Source organism: Salvelinus alpinus, chromosome 13 (assembly GCF_045679555.1).
Source record: "Salvelinus alpinus chromosome 13, SLU_Salpinus.1, whole genome shotgun sequence".
NCBI lineage: Eukaryota > Metazoa > Chordata > Actinopteri > Salmoniformes > Salmonidae > Salvelinus > Salvelinus alpinus.
In genome coordinates, this window is record NC_092098.1 from 50,376,736 (window position 1) to 50,404,291 (window position 27,556).

General features: G+C 43.1%; 1 protein-coding gene across 1 annotated transcript in view; it reads right to left on the reverse strand.

The window, feature by feature from the left end:
- Window positions 1-7,682: 7,682 nt before the first annotated feature.
- The window catches only part of ywhag1 (3-monooxygenase/tryptophan 5-monooxygenase activation protein, gamma polypeptide 1), a 38,843-nt gene continuing 18,969 nt past the window's right edge, over window positions 7,683-27,556 (reverse strand). The window contains exon 2 of the mRNA XM_071339724.1: window positions 7,683-9,910. Coding sequence (XP_071195825.1) covers window positions 9,254-9,910 — 657 coding nt within the window. The 3' untranslated portion in view covers window positions 7,683-9,253. The remainder of the gene's footprint in view (window positions 9,911-27,556) is intronic.

Here is a 27,556-nt window from a genome sequence, read left to right on the forward strand (position 1 = left end):
TAATGTATACCTGTTCACTGTCTGTAATGTATACCTGTTCACTGTCTGTAATGTATACCTGTTCACTGTCTGTAATGTTTACCTGTTCACTGTCTGTAATGTTTACCTGTTCACTGTCTGTAATGTTTACCTGTTCACTGTCTGTAATGTATACCTGTTCACTGTCTGTAATGTATACCTGTTCACTGTCTGTAATGTATACCTGTTCACTGTCTGTAATGTTTACCTGTTCACTGTCTGTAATGTTTACCTGTTCACTGTCTGTAATGTTTACCTGTTCACTGTCTGTAATGTTTACCTGTTCACTGTCTGTAATGTTTACCTGTTCACTGTCTGTAATGTATACCTGTTCACTGTCTGTAATGTATACCTGTTCACTGTCTAACATACAAAGTACCTGTTCACCGTCTGTGACATACAGTACCTGTCAGGTAGAGGAAAGTTGCAGTCAACCAGCGTCGCAATCACTAAACAAATACGTTCCTCCTTGAACTCACTCACCACATTGGACAAAATCGCTCTGTGCAAATTGGTTTCAGGATGCCTCTGAGAAAGACTGCACCATCAGCAATACTATGGGCCCAAAGTGAACACTCTCTCCCAAGATCAGATGGATCCACTCCAGCAGAGCTGTCTGAGATCACAGTCACAGAACCAGTCACCTTCCTAAACGAGAGGACATGAGTCACCTTCCTAAACGAGAGGACAGGAGTCACCTTCCTAAACAAGAAGACAGGGGTCACCTTCCTAAACAAGAGGACAGGAGTCACCTTCCTAAACAAGAGGACAGGAGTCACCTTCCTAAACAAGAAGACAGGAGTCACCTTCCTAAACAAGAGGACAGGAGTCACCTTCCTAAACGAGAGGACAGGAGTCACCTTCCTAAACCAGAGGACAGGAGTCACCTTCCTAAACAAGAAGACAGGAGTCACCTTCCTAAACGAGAGGACAGGAGTCACCTTCCTAAACGAGAGGACAGGAGTCACCTTCCTAAACGAGAGGACAGGAGTCACCTTCCTAAACGAGAGGACAGGAGTCACCTTCCTAAACGAGAGGACAGGAGTCACCTTCCTAAACGAGAGGACAGGAGTCACCTTCCTAAACGAGAGGACAGGAGTCACCTTCCTAAACGAGAGGACGGGAGTCACCTTCCTAAACAAGAGGATGGGAGTCACCTTCCTAAACAAGAGGACAGGAGTCACCTTCCTAAACGAGAGGACAGGAGTCACCTTCCTAAACGAGAGGATGGGAGTCACTGTCCTAAACAAGCCAATAATCTTACTGTATTTGTTTGTGACATGATTATGAATGCGGTCTTTTTCTCCTGGGAGGGGTGAATTACTGGTCAAAATGCTATCCCATCAATGTTGTGTTTCAGACAGTACCAGACATGTTCTCACCAATACCCATCACTCACCCCACCTCCATTTGATCAGGAGAGAAGAATGAGTGAAGAGGGCAGGTCAGGTCTGCTGTGAAGAGGGCAGGTCAGTCCTGCTGTGAAGTGGACAGGTAAGGTCTGCTGTGAAGAGGACAGGTCAGTCTTGCTGTGAAGAGGACAGGTCTGTCTCTGAGTAACACCTGAATGGAGGGAGACCTGTCTGTCTCTGAGTAACACCTGAATGGAGGGAGACCTGTCTGTCTCTGAGTAACACCTGAATGGAGGGAGACCTGTCTGTCTCTGAGTAAAACATGGATGGAGGGAGACCTGTCTGTCTCTGAGTAAAACATGGATGGAGGGAGACCTGTCTGTCTCTAAGTAAAACATGGATGGAGGGAGACCTGTCTGTCTCTAAGTAAAACATGGATGGAGGGAGACCTGTCTGTCTCTGAGTAAAACATGGATGGAGGGAGACCTGTCTGTCTCTGAGTAACACCTGAATGGAGGGAGACCTGTCTGTCTCTGAGTAAAACATGGATGGAGGGAGACCTGTCTGTCTCTAAGTAACACCTGAATGGAGGGAGACCTGTCTGTCTCTGAGTAAAACATGGATGGAGGGAGACCTGTCTGTCTCTGAGTAACACCTGAATGGAGGGAGACCTGTCTGTCTCTAAGTAAAACATGGATGGAGGGAGACCTGTCTGTCTCTGAGTAAAACATGGATGGAGGGAGACCTGTCTGTCTCTGAGTAAAACATGGATGGAGGGAGACCTGTCTGTCTCTAAGTAAAACATGGATGGAGGGAGACCTGTCTGTCTCTGAGTAAAACATGGATGGAGGGAGACCTGTCTGTCTCTGAGTAAAACATGGATGGAGGGAGACCTGTCTGTCTCTGAGTAACACCTGAATGTAGGGAGACCTGTCTGTCTCTAAGTAAAACATGGATGGAGGGAGACCTGTCTGTCTCTGAGTAAAACATGGATGGAGGGAGACCTGTCTGTCTCTGAGTAAAACATGGATGGAGGGAGACCTGTCTGTCTCTGAGTAAAACATGGATGGAGGGAGACCTGTCTGTCTCTGAGTAAAACATGGATGGAGGGAGACCTGTTTGTCTCTGAGTAAAACATGGATGAAGGGAGACCTGTGTGTGGAACTGAAGTTATGTCATTAATGAACATCAAATTGTGTTGAGAAAGTGGCTGTGGAGGACGGGCATGAGGATGAGCAGTTTGTTATGCGATGATCATCTACAGTCCATTCAGATTACTGTACGTTTATTAAAGGTAAAGGGTAAATCAAACTGTTTTTGACTTACTCTGTACTTTCACAAATTAAAACAACATTTATATTATACTTGGTGCATTTCGAATCATGGAATTAGGCCAATAGATAATTCTTTCAACTGTATGTTTGTGTTTCAACAGAAAACCATTTCAGCTCCTGCGACAGCCAGACGCGAAGAGACAGCAACATACCAGCCGTTATCTCCAGGAAGACGGGATGTCTGGTACAGTAGCCCTACAACGAGGAGGAAGACGGTATGTCTGGTACAGTAGCCCTACAACGAGGAGGAAGACGGGATGTCTGGTACAGTAGCCCTACAACGAGGAGGAAGACGGGATGTCTGGTACAGTAGCCCTACAACGAGGAGGAAGACGGGATGTCTGGTACAGTAGCCCTACAACGAGGAGGAAGACGGGATGTCTGGTACAGTAGCCCTACAACGGGGAGGAAGACGGGATGTCTGGTACAGTAGCCCTACAACGAGGAGGGAGACGGGATGTCTGGTACAGTAGCCCTACAACGAGGAGGAAGACGGGATGTCTGGTGCAGTATCCCTACAACGAGGAGGGAGACGGGATGTCTGGTGCAGTAGCCCTACAACGAGGAGGAAGACGGTATGTCTGGTACAGTAGCCCTACAACGAGGAGGGAGACAGGATGTCTGGTGCAGTAGCCCTACAACGAGGAAGGCTGCTGCTGAGAGGGGTGGGATGCCTACTATAGTCCTAGCAACAGAAACTAGATTGGTGAGTGCTGGTGCTCTAGACCGGCCACCATTGGCTAAAGCTTTAAACAGGAGAACAGCCCGTCCACCAATGGCTAAAGCTTTAAACAGGAGAACAGGGCATGATAATTCATCTTCTGAAAGTACTTCTTTGAGAAAATAAATGGCTCTGTACATTGCCGAGTCAAATCAGGATGAATTTGTCATTTCATGTTGTAGTCTTTGTCACATTAGTAGGTCTAGTCTTTTTAAATGGTTGACTGTGAATTTAATTCTCATCATATGAGGAGATTATGGATATTTAGAGTAATATACACCTGATACATTGTTAGTCAAGGGGAAAAAAGTGGTTATGTAGTTTTATCTGGAAAATATTAAATGCCTTAGTCATTTACTGACTTAGTCATTTACTGCCTTAATCATTTACTGCCTTGGTCATTTACTTCCTTGGTTATTTACTGCCTTGTTCATTTACTGCCTTAGTTATTTACTGCCTTGGTTATTTACTGCCTTGTTCATTTACTGCCTTGGTTATTTACTGCACTGGTTATTTACTGCCTTGGTCATTTACTTCCTTGGTTATTTACTGCCTTGCTCATTTACTGCCTTGTTCATTTACTGCCTTGGTTATTTACTGACTTGTTCATTTACTGCCTTGGTCATTTACTGCCTTGATTATTTACTGCCTTGTTCATTTACTGCCTTGGTCATTTACTGCCTTGGTTATTTGCTGACAGCCTATGTGATGGGTTATATGCAGCCCTCCTGTTCTCTGAAGCAGACATGTCTGTCCACCAGTCAGCTGTATAGCCCTGCTGTCCCGGGAATCCTCTAGTGCTTCATCAAGGATTTATCTACTTCCCCTGCCTTCGATCGACTGTAGAGGAACCAACCCTGATACCAAAATCAATACCTACTCTAGGTAATGAACACAATCTGCTTACAGATACCTTACTGACTCCATTCTACTCAGGCAGATAGATAGGGCTTTTGACTTTGGATAGGGGTACGGGTGGGGGTGAATAGGGGACAGGCCCTGATCCAGCATGAAGGTGCTCTTCTCTTTCTGTCATCCAGTAGGTAATCTTAGATCTAATTTCACCTAACTAGCAACTCCAGCCTATACTTAAGCAAAAAGGCACCCCGGGGGTGTGTGGTATATGGCCAATATACCACGGCTAAGGGCTGTTCTTAAGCACGACGCAACGCGGATTGTCTAGATACATACAGCCCTTAGCTGTGGTATATTGGCCATATACCCCCCCCCCCCCCCCGCCCCTTATTGATATTATAAACAGGTTACCAACGTAATTCAAGCAGTAAAAATACATTTTGTCATACTTGTGCTATACGGTCTGATATACCACAGCTGCCAGCCAATCAGCATTCAGGGCTTGCACCATCCTTCATATACTCCTTTCTATACTCCAGCATATACTTCCTATGCTCCTTCCTATACTCCTTCCTATACTCCAGCTTATACTCCAGCCTAAACGTCCTATACTCCTTCATATACTCATTCCTATACTCCTTCCTAAACTCCCTATACTCCAGCCTATACTTCCTATACTCCTTCCTCTACTCCTTCCTATACTTCCTATACTCCTTCCTATACTTCCTCTACTCCTTCCTATACTTCCTATACTCCTTCCTATACTTCCTCTACTCCTTCCTATACTTCCTATACTCCTTCCTATACTTCCTATACTCCTTCCTATACTTCCTATACTCCTTCCTCTACTCCTTCCTATACTTACTCTACTCCTTCCTATACTCCTTCCTCTACTTATTCCTATACTCCTTCCTATACTCCTTCCTATACTTCCTATACTCCTTCCTATACTCCTTCCTCTACTCCTTCCTATACTTCCTCTACTCCTTCCTATACTTCCTCTACTCCTTCCTATACTTCCTCTACTTCCTCTACTCCTTCCTCTACTTCCTGTACTCCTTCCTCTACCCCAGCCTATACTCCTTCCTATACTTTCCTGTATGTGATGTATATAATAGTGTATGACTTGGGCGACAAGGTGAGGTGAAGCCTGGCTCCTATAGGTCTGTGTGTATTCCCATCAATCTTGAGCTGAAATAATTGTGTATTCAGATGCATTTTCAATGAAGCAACAGTTTATTGCTACATACCAGCGTTGTATTTGTTGGAGGAGAATACATTGGGTTTGCAGTCATCGGGGTATCCTAACCTTCAGCCAGGTCAGGTGTGATCAGAACTTTAAGGTATAGAAGAGTCATACTTTTGGAAATAAGATTTTTAACTGTTTGCTGGTTCATCAATTTTGATGGCAAACCTGCCACAGTACTTGTCATAGTTCTTTCTACGGGGATTGATCGGTTGATCTATGTTTACCTGTGAAAACATAGTGGTATGTGGAGAACCCAAAGAGTGGTTGCACTAGCAAATTAATCTGCAAAATATAAATAGGTCCCCCCCCAAAAATTACAAATAAATAAATAAATTTCACTTCGCTGTACAGTTGCAGGACAGACAACCTTTAAGTTAAATCATCACTGTGTTTCGAGGTCGAGCCGAGTATGTTGCAGTTTGATGATGTCACGCTGAGGAAAACCAGCTGTGTGTCTTTCAGGATGTGTCATCAGCAGATGGGAAGTTAAACCAATGGTGTGGGGTTGACAGTACACTAAGTTAAGTCACTGCAGGTTTTCTGCAGACGAGATATAAGCATCTGTGGCTTGTTGTTTCTATTCCAAAATGTAGACGTTATAATTTGTAAACGTCAAACTACAAAAATATTTATCTACCTACAATATCTATCTATCTACAATATCTATCTACCTACAATATATATCTACAATATCTATCTACCTAGAGTACCTACCTACCTACCTACAATATCTATCTACAATATCTATCTACCTACAATATATATCTACAATATCTATCTACCTAGAGTACCTACCTACCTACCTACAATATCTATCTACAATATCTATCTACCTAGAGTACCTACATATCTATAATATCTATCTACCTAGAGTACCTACCTATCTATACTATCTATATACCTAGAGTACCTACCTATCTATACTATCTATCTACCTAGAGTACCTACCTATCTATAATATCTATCTACAATATCTATCTACCTAGAGTACCTACCTATCTATAATATCTATCTACAATATCTATCTACCTAGAGTACCTACCTATCTATAATAGCTATATTCTTAAGAGTACCTATCTATCTACAATATCTATCTACCTAGAGTACCTACCTACCTACCTACAATATATATCTCCCTAGAGTACCTACTTACCTACAATATGTATCTATCTACCTACCTAGAAGATATATACCTACCTACCTACAATATCTACCTACCTACCTACCTACAATATCTAACCACCTACCTACAATATCTAACTACCTACCTACAATATCTACCTACCTACCTACAATATCTAGCTACCTACCTACCTATTTATCTAGCTACCTACCTATTTATCTAGCCATTCATGAAGAAATGTACAACTGCACTGACATCAGACGCAAGAGAGGTGTTAACAGCAGGCATTATACACGCCTTAAAATACATCTTATAATATACTATATCAAATGTACAACTGTATTTAGTGTACAATCAATGTAGAATTAAATCTATCCGCCTATATATCTACCTACCTAGCTAACTGTAGTGAACAACATCACAGTACTACGTCTGCCTCTAAAACAGTGTTCATTATATCGCCATGGCAATCTATGGAGCACCTTCAGAATAATCATGAAGAAGAAACATGATCAAAAACAAAAAACAAAGCCAAAATCATCAGAAAATAATCGCAAAAGGCCAAACACCTACATGGTTGATATGAATCTAACAACAGCAGCACTGAAATGTGTTTTGAAGAGCTTTGTAATATTTAAATTACAGTTGTATTATTGTTGTCATTTTATAACTGTTATTATTTTTCTGTTGAGTCACCACTACATGACTCACATTAAGATACCAGGTCCGTGAGTGAATTCCTACGTAAGAAAAACAAAACACTGTTTCATCTGGACTATCTCACTGCAATAATAATAATAATGACATAATGACATTCAAAAGCACTAACAGAAAGGTCATTAAGATAAATTCATCAACTATTTTACAATGTGATCATTATATGTTACTATGACAAAAACACCAGATGGTAATGTCAAAGGTCAAGCTAACACTGGTGTTTTGTTTCTTTTATCTCACCCCCCCTCCCCTCATGCCTCCCCCTTTGTTTAGTAGAAACCAAATACAATAATTGCATGTCACAATAGCAATGTCCATTACAGATTAATTTAATGTTAACAATCACTGTTTTTGGTATAGTGTACTTCCAGCGAATGGAGTAAAGAAAACAAAGATTAAAAATAAATGTTCAACAATCCAATATAAAGTATAAATAGAAAATAAATCAGATTGAAATCTAGTCATTTCATGTTCATATGAATACTTCATGTCTACAGTATAGGTTAATAACAATGCAGGCAAGTTACTGTCGGTAAATACATCACCAGCATGCACAATATTATATTATGGAGAATATTGGAGTGGTTATCGTTTTACACTCGAGGAACAATATGATAGGCAAGTGCATTTTTTGACAATTAAAAAGGTTAACACAAAAACTAAATGTTTTTATATATTGGCCAGTGCTCTGTCCAAAAAAGGTGTATCGTTGAGCGTGTGGTTCCAGTCAACTGTGTGTCATTTCAGAGATCTACAATAAGTAATTGTTGTAAACATAAATGTACCTTAATTTAGGGCAAATTCTGTTGCCTTACAATATCAAATGATCTCCTCTACAATATCATTTATTTTGGTAGTTTTAGCGTTTTCATTTTCATTGTATTAGCATATTTTGATATTCTAATAATATGGCACCCTTGACAACCTCGGTAAGGGGTGAGTAATTATAATAGTAATTATAATAATAACTATGTGCTTGAAAATGTTTATGTCTGTATAGCATATCAGTGCATGAGAGGGCTGTACTGTCTCTGTGTTTCCTCTGCTCCTGCTTTCGTTACAGTACTCTAGTCTGGATGACTGGGTCCAAACCAATCGCTGACATCATGGGAACAAAACATTGGGTTATGTGTGTTCAATAACCACAGAGAATACCTGGCTTCACTCAACAATTACGATTACAGGGTGAGGCATACTTTTTAGATTCCGTGTTGGTAAGTCTGTGTTGTCTAGCTAGAGGTACGATACCTCTTTCACTCTCTCCGGAAACTATTTGCAATTCTTTATTTTTTTACGAGGTGATGAAGTTTTTTTTGTATTTTTTTAAATATTCTATATATTAATTTTATTTTTGCACAAGCTTCGATCTCCCCTTACAATTTTGAATGTTCCTCCTCCCTTACCACATAAGTTAAATAAGCAGCTCCACTTCATGTAGCTAACGACATAACAACATGCCAGTCTCCATGCCAGTGTGAGGGTGTCGTCTCTAACGCAACAGCCACACTCTACTCACTGGCTGACTGACTGACTGACTCACTGACCGCAGACCTTCTTCATTCTCAAGTGGTGTTTTGACAAAAGTGGCAGAGGCAATCAAGAAGGAAGGGGTTTATCTATTATTATATATATTTTTTTAAACTATACTAGAAACTAAACTCATCTCCCCTCCTACTCTTTTTAATTAAATAGTTTCTTCACTTTTTACATTCGTTGGGAAAAATAAAGAACTGATCGTATCATCATCTGTGGCTACCAAAGTTCCACCAGCCAACATTTTAACATTTCTAAGAACTGTTTTATTTTTGTTTGTTGTCATTTGAGTGCGTGAGCGTGTTGTGTGTATTGGCTGATACAGGACACGGGGGTCTTTTTAGGGGCTCTCTAGTTATTGGTCTCGCCACCCTCGTCGTCTTGCTGGTCGCTCGTCCACAGTGTCAAGTTGTCTCGTAGCAGCTGCATGATGAGGGTAGAGTCTTTGTAGGAATCCTCATTCAGGGTGTCTAGCTCAGCGATGGCGTCATCGAAGGCGGTCTTGGCCAGGTGGCAGGCCTGCTCAGGTGCATTCTGGATCTCGTAGTAAAACACAGAGTAGTTGAGAGCCAGACCCAGGCGGATAGGGTGGGTGGGCTGCATGTGCTCCTTGCTAATCTCATGGGCCTCGCTGTAGGACTTCTCAGAGGACTCCACCACACCGGCCCTCTTCTCGCCCGTGGCCACCTCGGCCAGGTAGCGGTAGTAGTCGCCCTTCATCTTCAGGTAAAACACTTTGCTCTCGTGCTGCGTGTCGTTGCAGTTCTTGATCAGGAAGTTGTCCAGGAGGTTGAGCACGTCCTGGCACACGGTCTCCAGCTCCTTCTCGATCTTCTCGCGGTACGCACGCACCATCTCAACCTTCTTCTCGTAGCCGTCCACCGAGGTCTTCTGCTCGATGCTGGAGATGACGCGCCAGGACGAGCGCCGTGCCCCCACCACGTTCTTATAGGCCACAGAGAGCAGGTTCCTCTCCTCATTGGACAAGGCCTCGTTTAACTCTGTCACCTAGGAGACAGAGAGGGGAAAAATAGGGACAGGAATGGTTCAGAGTTGCAGTTAAAAACAGTATTTTAATATTTATAATATCCAGTTTACCTTAAAACAGTATTTTTATATTTATAATATACTGTTTACCTTAAAACAGTATTTTCATATTTATAATATAGAGTTTACATTAGAACAGTATTTTAATATTTATAATATACCGTTTACCTTAAAACAGTATTTTCATATTTATAATATAGAGTTTACATTAGAACAGTATTTTTATATTTAGAATATCCAGTTTACCTTAAAACAGTATTTTCATATTTATAATATTCAGTTTACATTAGAACAGTATTTTTATATTTATAATATACCGTTTACCTTAAACAGTATTTTATATTTATAATATATAGTTTACCTTAAAAGAGTATTTTTGTCTTGTAAATTACTTTATTGGCAGATTTTAAAACTTGGCCGTGCCATATGTTCATTTCGCCATGTGTTCCCTTACTAGCTGAAACAACATTTTATATTGATATAACCGACATAGCTCGTCACGATAAACAAAGCAATACTGAGTTGCACAGCAGCTAGGTTGGCTAGAAAAATCAAGATAAGATAACATACTCTATACTGAACCAGGAAAACGAAGGAGGCTATTGGAATGCACAGTTAGTCATTCATGATGATTCACACAACGATAAAGGTCAGAGGTGGGATAACTCCCATGATCTTCTACACCAGCGGTCACTGACTGTCAATGGCATCCAACAGCTTCAGGCCGGGGCTGGACCACGCCTGTCTGTAGTAAGCTGACATCATGTCCCTGGCTGCTCATTGGCTTTCTCCTGCTCTGAAAGCTTGTTTTGTTTTGTTTCCACCGGGCCTGTGTCTGTCTGGCTAAAGGGTTTTATTCCTTTATACCCTCACAGAGAGGAGACCATGCAGTGTAGCACACATCACAGCCACCTTTACATACTTAACCCCTCTGCTCTGGATATAAAGCCTGCTACTCTAGTGTGTCCCAAATGGCACCCCATATGGCTCTGGGCAAAAGTCGTGCACTATATAGGGATTAGAGTCCCATTTGGGACACAGACCCTCTATTTCAGGGCCTTCATTCCTCTCCAGGGCCTAAATTCCACTGCCAGAGCATGGGGTCCCTGGCAGTGACTTTATTGTTCACACCAAGCCCTCTTTGTCTGATGGTTGTCCTACTGAATGTGTTTGTCTGTGACAAACACACAAAAAACTAGATATATTTTAAACCTCCTAAACTAGAGAGATTTTGGTGATCTTTAAAAAGCACAGAATTAAACCCACTTGATTGGTTGCTTGCTTTAAGCCGCTTTGCAGTGCTCTTGGCCTGTTGCCTGAGGGGTCCCGAGAAAAAAAAATCTACAGTTTGCTGTTTGATGACGTTGGCTAAGGAGTTTGACGACAGTTTACAGCCAAACCTAAAAGCACACTAACTAAAAATACTTATTTTCCACCATAATTTGCAAATAAATTCATTAAAAATCCTACAATGTGATTTTCTGGATTTTTTTTTCTCATTTTGTCTGTCATAGTTGAAGTGTACCTATGATGATAATTACAGGCCTCTCTCATATTTTGAAGTGGGAGAACTTGCACAATTGGTGGCTGACTAAATACTTTTTTGCCCCACTGTATATTGCCATTTTCCAGTGCTGATAGAACAACGGCAACATATCATTTGAACTGAAATGTCTTATCAAAAAGACAGACAAAGTAAACATTTAGTAACTTGGAAAACAATGACCGAACCATGGGTGATATTAGAGCTTGGCGATATGGCCAAAATATCATATCACTGTATTTTTGAAATTTATGACGGTGTTTGATGGTATTTTATGTTTTTGAATAATAAAAGCTCTACATTTGCTTTATGAGTAAGTGAGTGATCCTAGGGTGCTTTATGAGTAAGAGATTGATCCTAGGGTGATTTATGAGTAGTGAGTGATCCTAGGGTGCTTTATGAGTAGTGAGTGATCCTAGGGTGCTTTATGAGTAGTGAGTGATCCTAGGGTGCTTTATGAGTAGTGAGTGATCCTAGGGTGCTTTATGAGCAGTGAGTGATCCTAGGGTGCTTTATGAGTAGTGAGTGATCCTAGGGTGCTTTATGAGTAGTGAGTGATCCCAGGGTGGTATATGAGTAGTGAGTGATCCCAGGGTGGTATATGAGTAGTGAGTGATCCCAGGGTGGTATATGAGTAGTGAGTGATCCCAGGGTGCTTTATGAGTAGTGAGTGATCCCAGGGTGGTATATGAGTAGTGAGTGATCCCAGGGTGGTATATGAGTAGTGAGTGATCCCAGGGTGGTATATGAGTAGTGAGTGATCCCAGGGTGGTATATGAGTAGTGAGTGATCCCAGGGTGGTATATGAGTAGTGAGTGATCCCAGGGTGGTATATGAGTAGTGAGTGATCCCAGGGTGGTATATGAGTAGTGAGTGATCCCAGGGTGGTATATGAGTAGTGAGTGATCCCAGGGTGGTATATGAGTAGTGAGTGATCCCAGGGTGGTATATGAGTAGTGAGTGATCCCAGGGTGGTATATGAGTAGTGAGTGATCCCAGGGTGGTATATGAGTAGTGAGTGATCCTAGGGTGGTATATGAGTAGTGAGTGATCCTAGGGTGGTATATGAGTAGTGAGTGATCCTAGGGTGCTTTATGAGTAGTGAGTGATCCCAGGGTGGTATATGAGGAGTGAGTGATCCCAGGGTGGTATATGAGTAGTGAGTGATCCCAGGGTGGTATATGAGTAGTGAGTGATCCTAGGGTGGTATATGAGTAGTGAGTGATCCCAGGGTGGTATATGAGTAGTGAGTGATCCCAGGGTGGTATATGAGTAGTGAGTGATCCTAGGGTGGAAACACATACATTCTAAGTGGTTTCAATGGGTCTTTTTCCATTCTGATTGTCAGGGTTGCCTAGGTTACTTTCTAAATGTAATCCGTTACAGTTACTAGTTATAGTTTACTAGTTACCTGTCCAAAACTGTAATCAGTAACGTAACTTTTGGATTACCCAAACTCTTTAAAGTAATCTGATTACATTCAGCTACTTGTAGATTACTTTCCCCTTAAGAGGGCATTAGAAGAAGACAAAAATGTATGTGACCAATTGAACAACATCTATTGCAGCATAAATCAATGTCACAGCTGGCTATATATTGGGTGTTCAATTTGACTTTATGGGAACAAACTTATACCTGCACCGTTTTTCAATGCTGATTTGAATGTCATTGATTAAACTGAGAAGTGTCAAAGATTTTATTTTCGTGCAAATATCCTTTCTGAATTGAAAAGTCATCATCCAAGTAATCATCTAGTTTTTCTTATTTTTTTACCAAATGTTGCAATTGCGATTTGACTTGCGATTTAGATCAAAACACTTGGGTGAACTGTTGGAATCATGGAAATAGAATGATTATTCTAATTCTATAGTTAGAATATAATACTGGGGGGCGCAAGTGAGCAAGCCATGGAGTAGGTCACGTTTTTCCGAGCTCATGCTGAAATTGCATTTATTTTATAGTTTCTTTGCGCTTTGACCCAAGGAGAACTAGTAAACACAGCCTTTGAATGACATGCTTTACTTTGTTCAACTTTTATTTTTGTTTTAATGTGTAAATAGCGCATTACCTGCAAAAGTTTAAGTTCAGCGGAGTCACTGACAGAAGAGAAAACACTAAACAAGGAGCTCGAGTTCTTCAACAAGGGGGATCGGTGGCTCCTCCCCTCGGCTCGGTGAAAAAATTAACACAGAGGATTTGAAGGCTGAGATTCTTGCTGCACTCGGAGCGGGCATTTCATCTATACTCAAGGAGCTCAGTGAGGACTTTAATTTTATTAAGTCGGAGTTACAAGCAGTCAAAAATGAACTCGAATTTGAGGAATCATTCTCCTCAAACTCTTTACCCTCAACAATGAGACAAGTATTTCACTAATTTTGAAAAAGGAAGAAAAATACTAGAGTGTGGTTCATAAGAGGCCCATTTCTGTAAAGATACTTTCTAAGATGATTGCCTGCCATTTTGAGTCAGTCCTCCCCTCCATTATCTCTACAGATCAAACAGGTTTCATTATTTTTTCAACATCAGACGTCTTTAAAATATACTTTATTATCTCTCTTCATCTGACACTCCAGAGATGTTGTTATCACTTAATGCCGAGAAGGCGTTTGATCGGGTGGAGTGGGATTATCTATTTTATACTCTCAAACAGTTTGGATGCGGTCCCAATTTTATGTCCTGGATCAAAGTCCTTTACTCCTCCCCTTTGGCTGCAGTGCGCACAAATAATAACCTTTCATCCTATTTCCAACTTCAATGTGGGACAAGACAGGGTTGTCCTCTATCCCCTCAGCTGTTTGACATCGTAATTGAGCCTTTAGCCATAGAAACAAGGTAATCACACCACTATCAAACGTATTCGAAGAGGGGACCTTAGAGCATAAAGTTTCACTCTATGCAGATGACATGCTATTATATATGTTTGACCCTTTAACTGGTCTTCCAGAGGTCCAGGTTCTACTAAAGACAGTTGGTAAAATATCCGGGTTGAAGGTTAATCTACAAAAAAGTCTATTGATGTCTAATCCTTCTGCCATGCAAACTTATTTTAGTCATGTGCCCTCCAAGAGTGACTAGACAGAAATTGAAATATTTGGGAATTTCAAAGATCTCTATAAAGCCAATTTTCCCTCCCTTGAAATTTCCCTTCACCTGAAACAGGATCTTGAATGCTGTGATTTACTTTCTCTTTCTTTGGGGGGAACAATTAACCTTTCACGAGCCTCTACCCCGGGTCCGGGATCACCCCCCACCCCCCCCCACACACTGATTAGCATAGCTAGCATAGCTTCACAAGTAGATAGTAGCATCTAAATATCATTAAATCACAAGTCCAAGACACCAGATGAAAGATACAGATCTTGTGAATAAAGCCACCATTTCAGATTTTTAAAATGTTTTACAGGGAAGACAAAATATGTAAATCTATTAGCTAAACACGTTAGCAAAATACACCACTATTCTAACTCCATCAGTTTCTTACTCCTTCAGGTGCTATCACCAATTCGGCTCAACTAAGATATTGATAGCCAATAACCTATAAAAAAAACCATCAGATGACAGTCTGATAACATATTCATGGTATAGGATAGTTTTTGTTAGAAAAAAGTGCATATTTCAGGTAGAAATCACAGTTTACAATTGCACCGACCATCACAAATCGACTAGAATTACTAGATAGAGCAACGTGTATGACCAATTTACTCATCATAAAACATTTCATAAAAATAGACAAAGCATAGCAATGGAAAGACCCAGTTCTTGTGATTTCAGACCATATTTCAGATTTTCTAAGCGTTTTTCAGCGAAAACACAATAAATCGATAAGTTAGCATACCACATGTGCAAACGTTACCAGAGCATCGATTCCAGCCAAAGAGCGCTATAACGTAATCACCGCCAAAATATATTAATTTTTTCACTAACCTTCTCAGAATTCTTCCGATGACACTCCTGTAACATCATTTTACAACATACATATACAGTTTGTTCGAAAAGGTGCATATTTAGCCATACAAAACCGTGGTTATACAATGGAAATAGTCACAACTCAAGCCTCAAAATGAGGAACGTCAGCTTTCAGAGTGATCTAGTTTAATCGAAAGCTAATCATATACTTGACTAAAAAATACAGGGTTGACAGGAATCGAAAGACAAATTAGTTCTTAATGCAACCGCTGATTTACATTTTTAAAATTATCCTTACTTTTCAATACAGGGTTCGCCAAGTGAAGCTATACCAAACAAAATGGCGAAATATGCGTTTAAAATATTTCGACAGAACAACAATTTATCATATTAAATATTGCTTACTTTGAGCTGTTCTTCCATCATATTCTTGGGCAATGTATCCTTTCTATGTTATAAACGTCTTTTGGTCGATAGATGTCCTCTGTCCTTCGAAATATCCACTAACGATCGAACGGGACCCCAAAACGTGTCCAAAGTTTCAGAGTGCACAACAAAGAAATTCCTCAAAATCGCACTAAACGGATATAAATTGCTATAAAACGGTTCAAATTAACTACATTATGATGTTTTTAACAACTATAACGACTGAAAACATGACCGGAGAAATATTGCTGGTTAGACAAGGATTTGGAATGAGGCAAGTCCGATGTCCTTCACGCTTCAGGCGCGCGACGAGAAAGGGCGGTCCCTATACATTTTGTGGTTTTATAATGGCTGGGATTGTGCAATAGACTCCATTCAAAACGTGATGACGTACAGACACCCAGAGGAAGACGTAGGCAGTGTCGGTTTCTTCATAGCATTCACTGTCGCCTTAAAAACAGACTCCAGATCAGGGGTAAAAATTTCTGGAATCTGACCCCTGTCATGAAAAGTGCTGTAGATTTTGTTCTGTACCACTCAGAGACAAAATTCCAACTTCTATAGAAACTAGAAGGTGTTTTCTATCCAATAATAACAATAATATGCATATTGTACGATCAAGAATTTAGCACGAGGCAGTTTAATTTGGAGACCCAAATATGCTAATGCGGAACAGCACCCCCTATAGTTGCAAGAAGTTAACACTGTTAAAATGAACGTATTACCTAAGTTTTTATACTTATTTCAATGTATTTCTATGTTTCTGATAAAATATTTCTTAATCTCCATAGATAAACTGATATCTGCTTTTATCTGGAACAAGAAAAACCCTTAGATATGTAAGAACGTATTGCAGAGATTTCTCTCCCCAGGGTGGTCTAGCACTTCCGAACTTTCAATATTATTACTGGGCAGCTAATATAAGAATCGTTCTATATTGGATGACAGAACTCTCTCAAATCTTGCATCAGCTGAGCCTGTTTGCAAATACACTAAAAACATTATTGTGAAACATTCTCTAAAAATCTGGAAACAGTTCAGGTGATCGTTTGATCTCAGTGAATTTTCAACTTCTGCCCCATTATTAAAGATCCATACATTCTGTCCATCATTATTAGACCAGGCGTTTCATATCTGGTCTGGAAAAGGGATCTCCTCACTGAACGACTTGTACATTGATATGGATTTTGCATCTTTTTGAACACTTGGTACAACAATTCTATATTCCTAGATCCCATTTCTTTAGATACCTGCAATTGCGTAGTTTTGTATCTTCATCCTTGAGTTACTTCCCATAACTCAAAACCCTGAAGCTTGATCTATACATTATTAAACTCGCAGAATCTGGATTCCCTGAACTCTCTTAATAACCAATAGGAAGAGGATTTAGGTGAATAACATTCAGACAAGAGAATGCTTTAGAGAATACATTCTTCATCTATATGTCTAAGACATGCTGTAATTCAATTTGAAATAGTTAATCAGTTGCATTGGTCAAAGGCAAAATTATTCAAGATTAGACCAGAAATAGATCCCACTCGTGACCGATGTAAGCAGGCTCCTGCTACTTTATCACACATGCTTTGTACATGCCTGAAAATGAGAGATTTCAGGTTATCAATTGTTGAGACGTTTTCTAAGATACTGGAGAGACCTATAGAACCTTCTGCCTTTATTGCATCATTCAGAGTGGCACCACAGGAGGCCCCTCTAAACAGTTCTATGGAGTGGCACCACAGGAGGCCCCTCTAAACAGTTCTATAGAGTGGCACCACAGGAGGCCCCTCTAACCAGTTCTATGGAGTGGCACCACAGGAGGCCCCTCTAAACAGTTCTATGGAGTGGCACCACAGGAGACCCCTCTAACCAGTTATATGGAGTGGCACCACAGGAGGCCCCTCTAAACAGTTCTATGGAGTGGCACCGCAGGAGGCCCCTCTAAACAGTTCTATGGAGTGGCACCACAGGAGGCCCCTCTAACCAGTTCAATGGAGTGGCACCACAGGAGGCCCCTCTAAACAGTTCTATGGAGTGGCACCGCAGGAGGCCCCTCTAAACAGTTCTATGGAGTGGCACCACAGGAGGCCCCTCTAACCAGTTCTATGGAGTGGCACCGCAGGAGGTCCCTCTAAACAGTTCTATGGAGTGGCACCGCAGGAGGCCCCTCTAAACAGTTCTATGGAGTGGCACCACAGGAGGCCCCTCTAAACAGTTCTATGGAGTGGCACCGCAGGAGGCCCCTCTAAACAGTTCTATGGAGTGGCACCGCAGGAGGCCCCTCTAAACAGTTCTATGGAGTGGCACCGCAGGAGGCCCCTCTAAACAGTTCTATGGAGTGGCACCGCAGGAGGCCCCTCTAAACAGTTCTATGGAGTGGCACCACAGGAGGCCCCTCTAAACAGTTCTATGGAGTGGCACCACAGGAGGCCCCTCTAAACAGTTATATGGAGTGGCACCACAGGAGGCCCCTCTAACCAGTTCTATGGAGTGGCACCACAGGAGGCCCCTCTAACCAGTTCTATGGAGTGGCACCGCAGGAGGCCCCTCTAAACAGTTCTATGGAGTGGCACCACAGGAGGCCCCTCTAAACAGTTATATGGAGTGGCACCGCAGGAGGCCCCTCTAAACAGTTCTATGGAGTGGCACCACAGGAGGCCCCTCTAAATAGTTATATGGAGTGGCACCACAGGAGGCCTCTCTAAACAGTTATATGGAGTGGCACCACAGGAGGCCCCTCTAAATAGTTATATGGAGTGGCACCGCAGGAGGCCCCTCTAAACAGTTCTATGGAGTGGCACCGCAGGAGGCCCCTCTAAACAGTTATATGGAGTGGCACCACAGGAGGCCTCTCTAAACAGTTATATGGAGTGGCACCACAGGAGGCCCCTCTAAATAGTTATATGGAGTGGCACCGCAGGAGGCCCCTCTAAACAGTTATATGGAGTGGCACCACAGGAGGCCCCTCTAAATAGTTATATGGAGTGGCACCGCAGGAGGCCCCTCTAAACAGTTCTATAGAGTGGCACCGCAGGAGGCCCCTCTAAACAGTTCTATAGAGTGGCACCGCAGGAGGCCCCTCTAAACAGTTCTATAGAGTGGCACCGCAGGAGGCCCCTCTAAACAGTTGTATGGAGTGGCACCACAGGAGGCCCCTCTAAATAGTTATATGGAGTGGCACCGCAGGAGGCCCCTCTAAACAGTTGTATGGAGTGGCACCACAGGAGGCCCCTCTAAATAGTTGTATGGAGTGGCACCGCAGGAGGCCCCTCTAAACAGTTGTATGGAGTGGCACCACAGGAGGCCCCTCTAAATAGTTATATGGAGTGGCACCGCAGGAGGCCCCTCTAAACAGTTATATGGGCAACATGCTGGTATGTAGTACTCTTCTAGCTAGACGTCTTATACTCTTTAAGTGGAAGGATCGGTTTCCTCCTACTTTTAACCATTGGACAAAGAAAGTTTTGCAACATCTCTAACTAGAGAAAATACGCTACTCTGTTAGGGGATCTGCAATTACATTTTATAATATCTGGTAACCTTTCCTATCCTTTGTAGAAGACATGGACCCAGCTAATTTCACAACTCCATAAACCAACCCAAATTAGAATTTGGAACATTATTTTTACTATTTTTTTTGTACTTTTTGTATTTGTTTTGTATTATTTGATTATATTATTCATTGTATACCTGCTTTAAGTCTTGTTTTGGGGCTCTGAGAGAGCATGGGGGGGTTGGGGTGGGTTTGATCCGCTTTGCTAGGGGATGCGTGTGTGTTCTGCCTTATATCCGTTCGGTCTGTTATCTGTATAATCATAAAAAATGCCAAAAAAAAAAAAAAAATATATATATTTTATGAAAAATAATATAATAGTGGACACCTTGAATACAGCGTTGTTTGACATGACAACAAATGAAAATGCCAGGGAGGAGTTATTTTGACAGGTTAGAAACCAAAGTGTTGGTCAGTGTTTCCTAGGTGACCCTGTAATCTTTGGCCACATTAAATCTTTTCTCTTTACTTCGGTAATTCACGGTACTCCATTCCGTTTATTTGTGTTTTATCTGTCGGCTCTGTGCTTTAACTCAGGATCTGTGTGTAGTTAATCCGACCCTCTCTGCCTAGCCGTCGCCATTTTTACCTGCTGCTGCTGTGTTAACTGACTAGCTGCTGTTATCTCACCTGTTGTTTTAGCTAGCTCTCCCAATCAAGACCTGCAATCACTTTATGCCTTATTGTATGTCTCCCTCAAATATCAATATGCCTTGCATACTGTTGTTCAGGCTAGTTATCATTGTTTTGGTTTGCAATGGACCCCGTAGTTCCACTCTCCGTACCTCCGATACCTCCTTTGTCCCACCCCCCACACATGCGGTGACCTCACCCATTGAGACCAGCATGTCCAGAGATACAACCTCTCTTATCATCACCCAGTGCCTGGGCTTGCCTCCGCTGTACCCACGCCCCACCATACCCCTGTCTGCACATTATGCCCAGAATCTATTCTACCACGCCCATAAATCTGCTCCTTTTATTCTTTGTCCCCAACGCTCTAGGCGACCAGTTTTGATAGCCTTTAGCCGCACCCTCATCCTACTACTCCTCTGTTCCTCGGGTGATGTGGAGGTAAACCCAGGCCCTGCATGTCCCCAGTCACCCTCATTTGTTGACTTCTGTGATCGAAAAAGCCTTGGCCTCATGCATGTCAACATCAGAAGCCTCCTCCCTAAGTTTGCCTTACTCACCGCTTTAGCACACTCTGCCAACCCTGATGTCCTTGCCGTGTCCGAATCCTGGCTTAGGAAGGCCACCAAAAATTCTGAGATTTCCATACCCAACTATAACACTTTCCGTCAAGATAGAACTGCCAAAGGGGGAGGAGTTGCAATCTACTGCAGAGATAGCCTGCAAAGTCATACTTTCCAGGTCTATGCCCAAACAGTTCGAACTTCTAATTTTAAAAATTAATCTCTCCAGAAATAAGTCTCTCACTGTTGCCGCCTGCTACCGACCCCCCTCAGCTCCCAGCTGTGCCCTGGACACCATCTGTGAATTGATCGCTCCCCATCTAGCTTCAGAGTTTGTTCTGTTAGGTGACCTAAACTGGGATATGCTTAACACCCCGGCAGTCCTACAATCCAAGCTTGATGCCCTCAATCTCACACAAATCATCAAGGAACCCACCAGGTACAACCCTAAATCCGTAAACATGGGCACCCTAATAGACATTATCCTGACCAACCTGCCCTCCAAATACACCTCTGCTGTCTTCAATCAAGATCTCAGCGATCACTGCCTCATTGCCTGTATCCGCCACGGGTCCGCGGTCAAACGACCACCCCTCATCACTGTCAAACGCTCCCTAAAACACTTCTGCGAGCAGGCCTTTCTAATCGACCTGGCCCGGGTACCCTGGAAGGATATTGACCTCATCCCGTCAGTTGAGGATGCCTGGTCATTCTTTAAATGTTACTTCCTCACCATATTAGACAAGCATGCTCCGTTCAAAAAATGCAGAACCAAGAACAGATATAGCCCTTGGTTCACTCCAGACCTGACTGCCCTCGACCAGCACAAAAACATCCTGTGGCGAACTGCAATAGCATCGAAGAGCCCCCGCGATATGCAACTGTTCAGGGAAGTCAGGAACCAATACACGCAGTCAGTCAGGAAAGCAAAGGCCAGCTTTTTCAAGCAGAAATTTGCATCCTGTAGCTCTAACTCCAAAAAGTTCTGGGATACTGTAAAGTCCATGGAGAACAAGAGCACCTCCTCCCAGCTGCCCACTGCACTGAGGCTAGGTAACACGGTCACCACCGATAAATCCGTGATAATCGAAGACTTCAACAAGCATTTCTCAATGGCTGGCCATGCCTTCCTCCTGGCGACTCCAACCTTGGCCAACAGCCCCGCCCCCTCCGCTGCTACTCGCCCAAGCCTCCCCAGCTTCTCCTTTACCCAAATCCAGATAGCAGATGTTCTGAAAGAGCTGGAAAACCTGGACCCATACAAATCAGCTGGGCTTGACAATCTGGACCCCCTATTTCTGAAACTGTCCGCCGCCATTGTCGCACCCCCTATCACCAGCCTGTTCAACCTCTCCTTCGTATCTTCTGAGATCCCCAAGGATTGGAAAGCTGCCGCGGTCATCCCCCTCTTCAAAGGGGGAGACACCCTGGACCCAAACTGTTACAGACCTATATCCATCCTGCCCTGCCTATCTAAGATCTTCGAAAGCCAAGTCAACAAACAGATCACTGACCATCTCGAATCCCACCGTACCTTCTCCGCTGTGCAATCCGGTTTCCGAGCCGGTCATGGGTGCACCTCAGCCACGCTCAAGGTACTAAACGATATCATAACCGCCATCGATAAAAGACATTACTGTGCAGCCGTCTTCATCGACCTGGCCAAGGCTTTCGACTCTGTCAATCACCATATTCTTATCGGCAGACTCAGTAGCCTCGGTTTTTCTAATGACTGCCTTGCCTGGTTCACCAACTACTTTGCAGACAGAGTTCAGTGTGTCAAATCGGAGGGCATGTTGTCCGGTCCTCTGGCAGTCTCTATGGGGGTACCACAGGGTTCAATTCTCGGGCCGACTCTTTTCTCTGTATACATCAATGATGTTGCTCTTGCTGCGGGCGATTCCCTGATCCACCTCTACGCAGACGACACCATTCTATATACTTCCGGCCCTTCCTTGGACACTGTACTATCTAACCTCCAAACGAGCTTCAATGCCATACAACACTCCTTCCGTGGCCTCCAACTGCTCTTAAACGCTAGTAAAACCAAATGCATGCTTTTCAACCGTTCGCTGCCTGCACCCGCACGCCCGACTAGCATCACCACCCTGGACGGTTCCGACCTAGAATATGTGGACATCTATAAGTACCTAGGTGTCTGGCTAGACTGCAAACTCTCCTTCCAGACTCATATCAAACATCTCCAATCCAAAATCAAAGCAAGAATCGGCTTTCTATTCCGCAACAAAGCCTCCTTCACTCACGCCGCCAAACTTACCCTAGTAAAACTGACTATCCTACCGATCCTCGACTTCGGCGATGTCATCTACAAAATAGCTTCCAATACTCTACTCAGCAAACTGGATGCAGTTTATCACAGTGCCATTCGTTTTGTTACTAAAGCACCTTATACGACCCACCACTGCGACCTGTATGCCCTAGTCGGCTGGCCCTCGCTACATGTTCGTCGTCAGACCCACTGGCTCCAGGTCATCTACAAGGCTATGCTAGGTAAAGTGCCGCCTTATCTCAGTTCACTGGTCACGATGGCTACACCCACCCGCAACACGCGCTCCAGCAGGTGTATCTCACTGATCATCCCTAAAGCCAAAACCTCATTTGGACGCCTTTCCTTCCAGTTCTCTGCTGCCTGCGACTGGAACGAATTGCAAAAATCTCTGAAGTTGGAGACTTTTATCTCCCTCAACAACTTTAAAAATCTGCTATCCGAGCAGCTAACCGATCGCTGCAGCTGTACATAGTCCATCTGTAAACTACCCACCCAATTTACCTACCTCACCCCCCATACTGCTTTTATTTATTTACTTTTCTGCTCTTTTGCACACCAGTATCTCTTCTTGCACATGATCATCTGATGATTTATCACTCCAGTGTTAATCTGCTAAATTGTAATTATTCGATTTATTGCCTACCTCATGCCTTTTGCACACATTGTATATAGATTCTCTTTTTTTTTTCTACCATGTTATTGACTTGTTTATTGTTTACTCCATGTGTAACTCTGTGTTGTCTGTTCACACTGCTATGCTTTATCTTGGCCAGGTCGCAGTTGCAAATGAGAACTTGTTCTCAACTAGCCTACCTGGTTAAATAAAGGTGAAATAAAATAAAAAAAATAAAAATGTAGCTAACATATTCATGCTTTGCATATTCCTCTTTGATTTTTAAGATACTGCTGCACAAACATCATGCTGATTTAAGCCTACGCCATCACTGGTATCAGGCTGTATAGTTAGCCACGTTTGCTCTGACTCAGTACATTTATTAGCTAGCTAGCTAACCATCTAACTAGCGATTAGCATTAGTAGCTAACACGAACTAGCGATTAGCATTAGCGGTTAACACGATTTAGCCACAACTTCCTAAGAAAAGACAAACAAGTTGTTTGGAATTATAGGAACGCTTGTGAATTTATACTAAGAAGCAAAGCGGAAATAGCATCGTTGTCATCAACATGTCGAACAACAACACATCCTTGAGTGAAAGGGGTGATGCTAGGTCTGCGTGGAAAGCAGCATGGAGATTTAACAAACCAAACATTCAAATACCGTTACAGAAGATAAAGTAAAAACTCAAACTGGTCTGTGCATCAATACCGGTATATAGTCAAATACAGTATACCGCCAAGCCCTAGGTGATATATTAAGAAGAGTTACTTTCCTCTTCTACACTGAACAAAAATATAAACGCAACATGTAAAGTGTTGGTCCCATCTTTCATGAGCTAAAATAAAAGATCCCAGAAATGTTCCATACGCACAAAAAGCTTATTCTCTCCAATTTTGTGCACAAATTTGTTTACATCCCTGTTAAGTGAGCATTTCTACTTTGCCCAGATAATCCATCCACCTGACAGGTGTGGCATATGAAGAAATGTATTAAACAACATGATCATTACACAGGTGCACCTTGTGCTGGGGCCAATAAAAGGTCACTAAAATGTGTAGTTTTGTCACACAACACAATGCCACAGATGTCTCAAGTTGAGGGAGCATGCAATTGGCATGTTGCCTCCAGGAATGTCCACCCCACCAGAGCTGTTGCCAGATAATTTCATGTTAATTTCTCAACCATAAGCCGCCTCCACAGTAATTTATGAGAATTTGGCAGTACGTCAAACCGGCCTCACAACCGCAGACCACGTGTATGGCGTCGTGTCGGCAAGCGGTTTGCTGATGTCAACGTTGTGAACAGAGCGCCCCATGGTGGCGGTGGGGTTATGATATGGGCAGGCATAAGCTACAGACAACGAACACAATTGCATTTTATCGATGGCAACTTGAATACACAGAGATACCGTGACGAGATCCCGAGTTCCATTGTCGTGCCATTCATCTGCCGCCATCACCTCATGTTCCGGCATGATAATGCACAGCCCCATGTCACAATGATCTGGACACAATTCCTAGAAGCTGAACATGTTCTTCTATGACCTGCATACACACCAGACGTGTCACCCATTGAGCATGTTTGGGATGCTCAGGAACGACGTGTACGAGAGCGTGTTCCAGTTCCTGCCAATATCCAGCAACTTTGCACAGCCATTGAAGAGGAGTGGGACAACATTCCACAGGCCACAATCAACAGCCTGATCAACTCTATGCGAAGGTGATGTGTCACACTGCATGAGGCAAATGGTGGTCACACCAGATACTGACTGGTTTTCTGATTCACACCCCTACCTTTTTATTTCAAGGTATCTGTGACCAACAGATGCATATCTGTATTCCCAGTCATGTGAAATCGATAGATTAGCGCCTAATGAATTTATTTCAATTGACTGATTCCCTTTTAAATGAACTGTAAATCGTTGAAATGTTTACATGTTGCATTTATATTTCTGTTCTATTTCTAATCAGATCCTCAGAAATATAACGAGAACATGGCACTTTTTAAGTCTTGCTCAGCCTGGAGATTCTGTAAGTCTTTTTCCAGTTGAGAGCAAAGGAACGCTACATTCTACCACAGAGCTCTCCAACCCTGATCCTGTACATTTTCACTCCAACACTAATCTAGCACACCTGATTATTATAATTAGTTGGTTGATAAACTGTACCAGGTTAGTTACAACTGGGGTTGGAGTGAAAAACCTACAGGAGGGTAGCTCTCCAGGAACATGGTTGGAGACCCCTACCTAACCTAACCAGCCCAACACTACACTCTACCTCTAACCAGCCCAACACTACACTCTACCCTAACCAGCCCAACACTACACTCTACCCTAACCAGCCCAACACTACACTCTACCCTAACCAGCCCAACACTACACTCTACCCCTAACCAGCCCAACACTACACTCTACCCTAACCAGCCCAACACTACACTCTACCCTAACCAGCCCAACACTACACTCTACCCTAACCAGCCCAACACTACACTCTACCCCTAACCAGGTCAACACTACACTCTACCCCTAACCAGCCCAACACTACACTCTACCATAACCAGCCCAACACTACACTCTACCCTAACCAGCCCAACCCTACACTCTACCCTAACCAGACCAACACTACACTCTACCCTTACCAGCCCAACACTACACTCTACCCTAACCAGCCCAACCCTACACTCTGCCCTAACCAGCCCAACACTACACTCTACCCTAACCAGCCCAGCCCAACACTACACTCTACCCCTAACCAGCCCAACACTACACTCTACCCTAACCAGCCCAAAACTACACTCTGCCCTAACCAGCCCAACACTACACTACACTCTACCCTAACCAGCCCAGCACTACACTCTACCCTAATCAGCCAAACACTACACTCTACCCTAACCAGCCCAACACTACACTCTACCCTAACCAGCCCAACCCCACACTCTACCCTAACCAGCCCAACACTACACTCTACCCCTAACCAGCACAACCCTAACCAGCCCAACACTACACTCTACCCCTAACCAGCCCAACACTACACTCTACCCTTACCAGCCCAACACTACACTCTACCTCTAACCAGCCCAACACTACACTCTACCCTAACCAGCCCAACACTACACTCTACCCCTAACCAGCCCAACACTACACTCTACCATAACCAGCCCAACACTACACTCTACCCCTAACCAGCCCAACACTACACTCTACCCCTAACCAGCCCAACACTACACTCTACCTCTAACCAGCCCAACACTACACTCTACCCTAACCAGGTCAACACTACACTCTACCCTAATCAGCCCAACACTACACTCTACCCCTAACCAGCCCAACACTACAATCTACCCTAACCAGCCCAACACTACACTCTACCCCTAACCAGCCCAACACTACACTCTACCCCTAACCAGCCCAACACTACACTCTACCATAACCAGCCCAACACTACACTCTACCATAACCAGCCCAACACTACACTCTACCATAACCAGCCCAACCCAATTTGTAAGTCGCTCTGGATAAGAGCGTCTGCTAAATGACTTAAATGTAAATGTAAACACTAACCAGGTCAACACTACACTCTACCCTAACCAGCCCAACACTACACTCTACCCTAACCAGCCCAACACTACACTCTACCCTAACCAGCCCAACACCACACTCTACCTCTAACCAGCCCAACACTACACTCTACCATAACCAGCCCAACACTAACCAGGTCAACACTACACTCTACCCTAACCAGCCCAACACTACACTCTACCCTAACCAGCAAAACACTACACTCTACCCATAACCAGCCCAGCCCAACACTACACTCTACCCATAACCAGCCCAACACTACACTCTACCCTAACCAGCCCAACACTACACTCTACCCTTACCAGCCCAACACTACACTCTACCCATAACCAGCCCAACACTACACTCTACCCATAACCAACCCAACACTACACTCTACCCATAACCAGCCCAACACTACACTCTACCATAACCAGCCCAACACTACACTCTACCCTAACCAGCCCAACACTACACTCTACCCCTAACCAGCCCAACACTACACTCTACCCATAACCAGC